The sequence below is a fragment of the Mustela putorius genome, unplaced genomic scaffold, assembly GCF_011764305.1.
Source record: "Mustela putorius furo isolate JIRA1106 unplaced genomic scaffold, ASM1176430v1.1 tig00000596_pilon_pilon_pilon, whole genome shotgun sequence".
In the NCBI taxonomy this organism is placed as follows: Eukaryota; Metazoa; Chordata; class Mammalia; order Carnivora; family Mustelidae; genus Mustela; species Mustela putorius.
The window spans coordinates 15,885,577-15,895,280 of NW_025421428.1; the positions used below are offsets into that span (position 1 = coordinate 15,885,577).

The following is a 9,704-nucleotide window of genomic DNA, read 5'->3' on the forward strand; positions in this document are numbered from 1 at the left end:
GCCCCTGGGCCTAGGCCAGACAGTTCTGTACCCTGGAGGATGCAGGACAGCAGTCCCAGCTGAAGGCCAGGCACCCAGAGGACCCCTTAGGGACATTAGCCCCCAGCCTAAGACATCTGCCTGTCGGAGGCTGCTCACCATGGGGGGGGGGGGGGGAGTCAGGCCGACGGGAGGTGAACCTGCCCAGGGCCCTGAATCTAAAGGACCCACAACAGGGCAGGTTCTGCCCATAGGAGCCAAGGGCATCCATGACTCCAACCTCTGCCAAGTCAGACTGTGTCCCGGCTCAGCATCGTGTCTGGGAGGGGCTGGGCGGCTAGACGTGGATGTCACCCTGTGGTTCAGAAGTAGGCCACGTGCAGACCTGTGCAGGGTGGTGACAGCCCTCCACTCACCCAGACACTGGCCCCCAGGGAGCCAAGCAGTGTACCCTTGTCCCGGAGAGTCTGAGCATGCTGGACACTGGAGGCTGCGGGCCACGCTCCGCCGTGCCCATCTGGCCCCAGGTACCTGCCAGTTTGGGGCCTCCGGCTCGGCAAAGCAGAGGCCAGCGGGGCTGGGAGCAGCCCATCTGCTCCTGCAAGGGCTTGGCGGAGGTGTGAATTCCGGGAGCTGTCAGCGGCCCCAGCCAGAGCCTGGGTCTCCTCCAGGCCGGGCTCCAAGGCCACCATCGAGCCACCAGCTGCCCGGGTCGGGGGTGGGGGGTGGGTATACGGCTGGAGGGCGGGGCTAGCAGGGCGCTCCTGGGTGCAGCCACCCCGGTTGGACCCGAGGTCTGCACCTTGGACGTGAGGGAGAGCGTGTCACCTGGCACTCAGCACCGACACACAGCTGCTGGGCCCCACGGGTCCCAGGCCCACCGTACGGCCCCTTTAAGTGCAGCCCCGCCGGCCACCAGCGGGGGCAGCACTGAGCGGCCGGCGGCCTCCGCGCCGCTGCCTCGAAGCTTCTGCCGGTGCCGGGGACGCCGCGGAGCGGAGCCGGGAAGGCGGAGCGGGCGCAGGCCTGCGCAGCCCACCGGGCGCGCGCGGCGGGGAAGCAGCGCCCAGGTAAGGGGTCGCCGGCCGCTGCCCCACGGGCGCTATCACGGGGCGGGGGGCACCCGCAAGGCTGGGGGCCCGCCCCAGAGCTACACCAGCGGGTCCCCACGCGAGGCGCTCAGGGCGGGGGCAGGGCTGTGCGGCGGGGAGGGCCGCGGGAGGGGCTCGTTGGGCCTGGGACCCCCGCAAGGGCCGACCGGCCCCATGACCAAGGGGAGGGGCGTCACCCAGTCCAGCTCCTCACCCCCCGCAGCAGCAGAGCTGGGCTGTCACTTCCCTGGGGCGGAGCGTCATGCCCTGTCATCAGACCCCCAATCCCGGCCTGGCTCTGAGCTTAGGATGGAAAGGGGTGAGAAGGGGACAGTCCTGTGGACAGGGACGGAACAGCGGAGGGCGCAGGGCTAGGATGGGACAGACACCGACGCCCCGTGGCCCTGACCCAGAAGAGCAGACCTGCGGGCAGAAAGCCCCTGGGACACAGAGGGTCGACCTGGCGGCCAGAGATCCTGCCAGGTGAGCACCCAGCCCCCTGCTTGCCCTCGCTCAGCCTGGGGCACGCTTGCCCGTTGGTGTGAGGAAGGGGCCGCCAGCATCGCCAGAGACCTGACCCAACCGGGCCAGCCCCCGGGGGCAGCAGCTGGGCCGGTGGCCCAAGCATGAACATTAGCCCAGTGCAGAGGGTGGACCCTAGCCCAGCCCCCACTGCGGGGGTAGAGGGACCTCAGGTTGCCATGGAGCCTTCCTGAGCCGCTGTGGAGAGGGCCCTCTCCCGAGAAGCAGTGAACAAGGAGGGGGGCTTTACCCGCCCACCACCCTGCCTCCCCGGCGTGCGGGCTGGCCTGGTGCGCCGCTCAGGGGAAGAGGGGCGGCCATGAGCTCGTGGCTCACGCCCCCACGTGGTCCTGCAGCCGGTTCCTGGCTTCCCAGCTGCAGGGCACAGGCTGCAAAGCTGCAGGGGTTGGGGGGTACTCTCCAGTCCTTGTCGTGACAACCCCAACAAGCTTGGTGGGTTTCCACCACCCCAAGATACTGCGGATCAGACAAGGTTTCTGCAAAGGAATGGGGGCTTTCAGGCCCGGGTACGCCCTCTGTGGGACATTATCCTGGCCTGGGCACACACAGAGGGTTCAAAGTGGGGCAGGTCAGAACCTGCTGGGCCCACATGAGTGCCCACTGGGGCCTCACGCCTGGGGTTTGGCTCAGGCGACCATTCCCAGTGCAGCAGCCACTGCGGAACTGGAAGAGGGACTCCATGGCCCACCTGGCCAGCCAGGGAGTAGGGAGCCTCAGCAACTTTGTGCAGAGCCCATGAAGTCTGGGGCCCCGGGAGTCCCCCTCGCCTGCCCCATCAGAGGGCCTGCTCTGCGCTGGGCACTAGGAGGGGCTTCAGTCACCAGGGTCTTGTGAAGCCAGCTCCTCCGAAGAAATCTGTAAATAAGGCTTCACAGGAGCAGTCATTCCAGCTGGGACCCCTCCCTCCTTCCTGCCCCAGGGGGAGGCTCTCTACCCCAACCTGCCCAAGGGTCACTACTGGGAGCAGAGGGACCATCCAGGGATGTGGGGGCAGGAGCTTGGGGGCCGCAGCAACAGCATGGCCTTTCTGGCTGACTGGCTCCATCCCAGCAGAAAGTGGCCCCGAAGGGAGGGCCCAGGGGCAAGCGGCAGGACCTGAGTGGCTGGACACCTGGGTTCCTGCAGGTGCTCCTGACGCCGGCATGGAGCAAGAGCCTGCGGCCTCAGCCAAGGCCGGCAGCCAGGACTGCTGCGTCCACTGCACCCCAGGTAAGTGGGGCCGTTGCAGGGGTGTCACCTGGCCTGGGTTGCAGAGGGGCCACCCTGACCCGCATCTCCCACCAGGGCTAAAGTCCCCCAAGGCAGAGTAAGCGGCAACCGCCAGCCTGGGGACCTCTTTTAAGATGACCCGCACGGACCCGCCGGACCTGTTGGTGTCGACCGTGTACCAAGACATCAAGGTGGCGGCCCCCGGGCCCGCGTCGCGGCACTCGCCATGTGAGCGCCCGCCTACTGCGCCCGCGCCTTTCAACAAGCGCCACTGCCGCAGCTTTGACTTCCTGGAGGCGCTGGACGGGGCGCCCATGGAGGCCCGCACAGAGCCGCCGCCCCCAGAGCCTGCGGCGCCGCGCACCCGGCCCCGCGACGGCGAGTCCCGGCGCCGCGCCCGCTCCAAGAGTGCGCCCCGCGCGGCCCCGGGCCTGGCGCCCGCGCCCGCCTCGCCGCCGGTGCTGCCGCGCCGAGGCCGGGAAGCCCAGCGGACGGCGCGGGCAGAGGCATCGCCGCACAGGGAGCCTGCGTACCCCGCGCTGCGCGCGCTCGCCAACGAGCTGCACCCCATCAAGCTGCAGCCGCAACGGGGTGGCCCCGGCCGCATGGCGCCCCTCTGCGCCACCACCGGCCGCTGCGCGCCCCCGGAGCCGCCCGCCGGGCCCGCGCCCCATGTCCGCTGCCGCCTGGACATCAAGCCTGACGACGCGGTGTTGCAGCACACCGCCCGGGGCTCTCGGTCCTGCGGGCCCGCGGAGACCACGCCCTGGGCACGCGTCGCCCCCCAGTTCCACGGCCTCACCGTGCCCGGGCCTCGCCACATGGGGCTCTCGCGCACGCCCACCCCCAGCGACACGTACTGCGCGGACCCCCGGGCGCTGTACTGTGACGGTCCGCTGCCTGGGCCCCGGGACTACACGGAGCGCCGAAGCCTGCCCTTCGCCACGCCGCCGGGCCCCACCCAATTCTTCTACACCGAGGAACCCGAGGGCCACCCTGGCGGGTTTCCTGCCAGCCCCGGGCCGCCGCTGGACAGCTACTACGTCAGACCCTTCCCGTCCGAGGAGCCCCCTGTGCCCAGTCCGAGGCGCAGCGGGGGCTACTATGCGGGGGAAGTGCGCGCCTTCCCGGTCCAGGAACCGCCCTCCCGTTCCTACTATGCGGAGGCGGCGCGAGTCTACGGCGGCCCCCGCTATGCTCCCGAGGAGGCCCGGGCTCACCCCCCTCTCCGCCCCTTTTACACAGAGGACTTCGGACGGTACCGCGACCGCGACGCCCTGGCTCGGACTTACCCCCACCCACGCAACAGCGCCGCCTGGGGTGACTGGGGCCTGCGGCCTTACCGCACCCTGCAGGTCGTGCCTCCCCAGGACTCTGGCGCGCTGCTGGCCTCTTGGCACGGCGGCACCGGCACCAGCCCGCCCCGGCTGGTGACCGACAGCCGCCACTACTCTCGCTCCTGGGACAACATCCTGGCGCCCGGGCCGCGCAGGGAGGACCCCCTGGGCCGCGGCCGCAGCTATGAGAACCTGCTGGGGCGCGAGGCTCGGGAGCCGCGGGGCACATCCCCCGAAGGCCGGCGTCCGCCCGTCGTGGTGAACCTATCCACCTCGCCCAGACGCTATGCCGCGCTGTCCCTGTCGGAGACGTCATTGTCAGAGAAGGGCCGAGCGGGCGAGGGCCTGGGCCGCAACTGGTACGTGACGCCGGAGATCACCATCACCGACAACGACCTGCGCGCCGCCGAGCGTCCGACTGCCAGGGGCTGGGAGCTGCCTGGGGGGCGGCCGCGGCGGTCCCCGCCTGCCGCTCCGGAAGGCCCCACGGGTGGCCGCCAGCGCAGCCTCGAGCAGCTGGACGAGCTCATCACCGACCTGGTCATCGACTCTCGGCCCCCCGCCGGCCCGGCCCCCGACCCCGCGGCTGACGGCCTGGGCCGCCACCTGCGCCGCCTGCTGGACTCTCGGCCCGCCGGCCCCGGGGCGCCCGCGCTGGCGCCGCGCTCACCTCCCGCGTCGGCCGGCAGCGCCGAGGAGCCCGCGGGCCAGGGGCAGGCGGCCGACGCGTCCCCGGAGCCCAGCGCCGACGAGGACGACCTGATGACGTGCTCCAACGCGCGCTGCCGGCGCACGGAGACCATGTTCAACGCCTGCCTCTACTTCAAGTCGTGCCACAGCTGCTACACCTACTACTGCTCGCGCCTGTGCCGCCGCGAGGACTGGGACGCGCACAAGGCGCGCTGCGTGTACGGCCGCGTGGGCAGCGTGTGCCGCCACGTGCTGCAGTTCTGCCGGGACAGCGGCCCGGTGCACCGCGCCTTCTCGCGCATCGCGCGCGTCGGCTTCCTGTCGCGCGGCCGCGGCGTGCTCTTCCTGGGCTTCCCGAGCCCGGGCTCCGCAGACAACTTCCTGCGCTTCGGCCTCGAGGGGCTGCTGCTGTCGCCCACCTACCTGTCCCTGCGCGAGCTGGCCACGCACGCGGCGCCCCTGGGCAGCTATGCGCGCGAGCTGGCGGCCGCCGGGCGCCTCTACGAGCCGGCCGAGTGTTTCCTGCTCAGTGTGTCGGTGGCCGTGGGCCCCGGCGCCGCGCCCCCCGGCGCCTCCGGCCGGCCCGCGCCCGCGCCGCGCAGCCCTGGGCCCACGGTACGCAAGTTCGCCAAGGTGGCGCTGGCCGCCGGCAGCCCCGCGCGTCCGCCCCCGGCCCGGGGTCGCGAGCCCGACATGGAGACGCTGATCCTGACTCCGCCGCCCGGCACCGCCGGCCTGGACCAAGAGGGCGAAGCAGGCCGGCGCGCGCGCGAGGTGGCCTTCATCCACATCCAACGCGAGCTGCGGCTGCGCGGCGTCTTCCTGCGCCACGAGTTCCCGCGCGTCTACGAGCAGCTCTGCGAGTTCGTCGAGGCCAACCGGCGCTTCACGCCCACCACCATCTACCCCACGGACCGGCGCACCGGCCGCCCCTTCATGTGCATGATCATGGCCGCCTCCGAGCCACGCGCGCTGGACTGGGTGGCCAGCGCCAACCTGCTGGACGACATCATGTGAGCCTCGGGGTCGCGCCCGGGCTCCGCCCAGCCCGCTCAGGGCCCGCCCCCTCCGACCCCGCCCAGTCCACGTGGGGCCCACCCCCGAGCGGCGCCCCGTCTACTCAGACACCGACCGCCCGGTCCACCCCAAGCCCACCCCGAGCCCCGCGCAGTCCACGGAGGGCCTTTCCCCGAGCCCCGCTGCCTACTCAGACCCCGCCCAGCCCACCGGGAGCCCCGCCCAGCCCCTCAGGCCGAGCCGAGCTCCCCGCCAGTCTTCCACCTGTTCGCCACAAGCTCCGCCCAGACCCCCTCCCTTTGGAGGTCACAGGCCCCGCCTTGCCCTCCCCCTCCCCCAGCTAGCCCTGGGGCCTCCCCGGAGGCCGGTCCTCGGCCCCTTGGTGCTCCCCGCTGGGAGGCGGGGTGGGCCTGAGGGCCGCCCGGCCCTGCCTTCAAGAGGACGGGTCACTACTGCAGACCCCACCGCAGAGATCCGGTCAGCCCATTCCCTGACGCCCACGATGCCTCCCGGGAACCTCCCCAGGCCGGGTAGATCAGAGCCTAATCCCGTCCTTTTACGTGCCTCCACCCGTTTCCTGTGGTTTGGGGTCTCCCCCTGCTCGGAGGCCGGTCCTCTCCGGAGGACACCCTGACTTGTCCAGGTGTGTTCGTGTCCCGAGCAGAAAAGGCTAGTGGGGGCCCTGCACGGCCCGTTCCCGCTGGCTCAAGCCCGGGCTAGAGAGACCACAGCGAGACCCCGAGCGCGCACCTTGGCGGCGCTGCCCGCCCTCCGGCCGCCCTGTCGTGGGCCCTCGCAGGAGAGTTTGGGACAAGCAGCAATGGAGGGGTACCCGGAGGTCTTCAGGCGTGGCGCAGGACACCAAGACAGAGGAGGGGACCCCCCGGGAGGGGGAAAGAGGACGTGGGTGCGGACGCCGGCAGGATCCAGCCGAGAGCGGAGTCCTGGCAGGGCGTGAGGTCAGGCTGTCTGTCTGCCCAACACGGACAGGAGGCTCCTGGCTGGGTGCCGGGGCAGAGTGGGAGGGCGGGAGAAGACGCGCAGGGTGGATGAGCGGGAGGGACCGCAGAGGCGGCCCAGAAGGGGCTCCGAGTCGCCAACGTAGGGAGGACAAAAAAGATTGGACGTTCCCCGTTCGGAGCGGGCGCCGGACCGAGCTAGTTGACCAGGGCGGAGTCCACCGGAGGGATGGGGGTGTGACTACGCGGACGCCCCGCGCGCTTGCTCTGGCCTCGCCCGGTGCCGTGCGCTGGAGACGCGAGGCTGGCGACCCGGCTCGGCTCCGGCTCCGGCTCCGGCTCGGCTCCTGCTCCGGCTCGGCTCCGGGAGCGCACACTCGTTGGCCCACCGCCCTGGCTCCATAAGGGCGAGTGATCGTAGTCCCCGGGCCTCGCAACAGCCCTCCTGGGGCTCCCAGCACCCCCGTCGCGGCCAGAAGAGACCATCAGTTGAATTGCGAGCGCCCCCCAACCCCTGTTCCCGGCTCGCGCCCCCGCCTCGTGCACTCCCGCCCATCCCCCCACAACGCCCGCGCGCCCGCCTCGGCCCGGCGCGTGGGCACCGGCCACGGGCCCCGCTCGCCCCACCCGCCTTCGCGGCCTGCCGGGCCCGGCCGCCGTGCCCCCTGCCCGCGGGCCCCAGCTTTCCGCCCGACGCCCGGGGGCTGGCTGGCCAGGAGTGACCCTGGACAGGGATTATGTCCAGGGCCGAACGCTTTCGAACCAAGTAAAACAACTCAAATGTGGCAGCGCTTGCTCTTTGGGGGCGGGGGAGGCGTGGGTGGGACCGGGAGGGGGGCCCGGGTGGGGACGGGGAGGGCCTTGGGGTGCGGCGGGAGGAGGGAGAGGGAGGACTCGGGACGCGGTGGGGGACGGGGAGGGAGGCCTTGGGACAAGGGCGGTGAGGGGACGGGGAGCGGTCAGGGCCTCGCGGGCCGCCGAACCCCCGTGGAGGAGCCCGCCGCCCACGCCGCCTCCCAGGCCCCGCTGGAAAGAACTGCCCGCTTGGCCGGGTGCACCCCCACCCACTCCGGGTTCGCTGTTCTCCTTTAAGAGGGACCCGCGTGGCCGCAGAGGTGCAAGGAGCTAGGTTGCCATTGGCCAGGCCGTGCTGCAGGTGGGCGGCCCGATTGGCTGAGGCTCTGGGCCCCAGCACGCATGCCCCCGCGCGATTGGTCCCGGGCTCCCAGAGCCCGCCTCCCGCGGGGATGACTCAACCCGGGCTCGCGGGGGGAAGGGCCGCGGCCGGCAGGGAACATGGCGGCGGCGGACCTCGCCCGGATCGCCGATGTGGACATCGATTCCGACGGCGTCTTCAAGTACGTGCTGATTCGAGTTCACTCGGCGCCGCCCTCCGAGGCCCCGACCGGGGAGAGCAAGGAGATCGTACGCGGCTACAAGTGGGCCGAGTACCATGGTGAGGGCGGGGCCGGAGGGCGTTTGCGGGGCGGGGCCAGCCGGCTCGGGGGCGGGGCCGGGGCTGGCCTCGCCTGCTCGGGGGCGGGGCCGGGGCGGGGCGGGGCTGACGGCGCGAGGCGATCCTGTGCCAGGTCTGACCCTGAGCTGGCTCAGGGGAGTCAGGGTCCTGGAGGGCAAGGGGCTGCCGTGGCCCGACCCCCGTCTCCTAGTGCCAGCGCCCTTGCCCGGGTGCACCCCTTCCTCCGTCTCGTGGCGTCCCAGCGTGGAGGAGCTGCTCTCCCGCGGAAGGAGCTGCTCCCAGCCGGAGCGTCCGGTGCCCTGGCCGCCCAGGGGCCGCGGCGGGTGCTGAGCTGCCTTCCCTGTCCCAGCTGACATCTATGACAAGGTGTCGGGCGAGATCCAGAAGAAGGGCTATAGTTGTGAGTGCCTGGGAGGCGGGCGCATCTCTCACCAGAGCCAGGACAAGAAGATCCACGTGTACGGCTACTCCATGGTGAGCCCCGAGGCGCCCCGGGTCCAGAGACCAGCTCTCACCAGCACCCACTGCCCTACCCCCAGGAGGCCTGCAGGGCTGGGGTCTCTGGGCTGTGTCAGCTGCTGACTCCTTCCTCCAGTGTCCTGCCCATTTCCCACGTGGAGTGGGAGGGAGGCCCCTGCCTGCCCCTCAGCCCTGGGGGGCCGTCCTGTTCCTACACGAGGCCTGGCTGGGCCGTCACTGTCCCCCAGCTCTTGGAGACACTCCACGTTTTGGCGTGAAGCACAGCAGCCTCTCCCTCTTCCTTCTCCAAGCCGCAGTGGTGACTCCATCTGTCTCGTCACCTGGGACAGCGCCCTGGCTCACCATGGCAGCCACCTTTCTGCAGGAGAGCTCCCCGGGGCAGGCAGGGAGGGATGGCTGTGTTTGGCTCCACCCAGGGATGCCCCCCAAGCCGGCTGCTTGGTGTTGCTGTTGATGGACACCCAGAGCCAGGACGGGTCTGTAACATTGGCTTCTCTCTCCAGGGTTATGGTCGTGCGCAACACTCCATCTCCACTGAGAAGATCAAAGCCATGTACCCTGATTACGAGGTCACCTGGGCCGATGATGGCTACTGAGGCCTGCCCAAGGGGCCAGCTGTACCCCCTGGCCAGGACACCAGCCTGGCCCAAGTGCCCCACCTTACCTCACCCACAGGAATTAAACATGTTATCACCGTGCTGTTGCCCAGATGCTGTGTGTCTTGATTTTTCTGTTTTGGGGTGTGTGGCAGAGAGCCGGAGGTGGCCCTGGAAACAACAGGGCCCCTGCAGGCTGCCCCTCACCTGGCTCCACATCTGGGGGCCCCAGGGAGTGGCAGTGCACACTCAGCCCTTTGTGGTCTGATAAGGGGGCCCTGCACTGCTGTCCCTCTTTATGGCCTGATGACTCGCATGTGGCTCCT

At 70.8% G+C, this 9,704-nt stretch overlaps 2 protein-coding genes across 6 annotated transcripts; both read left to right on the top strand.

The window, feature by feature from the left end:
- The first annotated feature begins 157 nt into the window (after nt 1-157).
- AJM1 (apical junction component 1 homolog) lies at nt 158-7,610 on the top strand. 5 transcript variants are annotated; one of them, XM_045082744.1, is made up of 4 exons: nt 158-1,049; nt 1,294-1,553; nt 2,667-2,822; nt 2,898-7,610. In XM_045082744.1, the coding sequence occupies exon 4, from the start codon at nt 2,957-2,959 to the stop codon at nt 5,864-5,866; it is 2,910 nt and encodes a 969-aa protein (XP_044938679.1). In that variant the 5' UTR covers nt 158-1,049; nt 1,294-1,553; nt 2,667-2,822; nt 2,898-2,956; the 3' UTR covers nt 5,867-7,610. The 5 variants fall into 5 exon arrangements, with proteins under 5 accessions (XP_044938679.1, XP_044938676.1, XP_044938678.1 ...); XM_045082741.1 differs by having other exon boundaries at nt 1,379-1,553; XM_045082743.1 differs by having other exon boundaries at nt 1,379-1,553; nt 2,739-2,822.
- A 456-nt stretch (nt 7,611-8,066) lies between these two features.
- On the top strand, nt 8,067-9,492 carry PHPT1 (phosphohistidine phosphatase 1). Its single transcript, XM_045082751.1, has 3 exons — nt 8,067-8,281; nt 8,652-8,776; nt 9,286-9,492. The coding sequence occupies exons 1-3, from the start codon at nt 8,122-8,124 to the stop codon at nt 9,376-9,378; spliced, it is 378 nt and encodes a 125-aa protein (XP_044938686.1). The 5' UTR covers nt 8,067-8,121; the 3' UTR covers nt 9,379-9,492.
- The last annotated feature ends 212 nt before the right edge of the window (nt 9,493-9,704 follow it).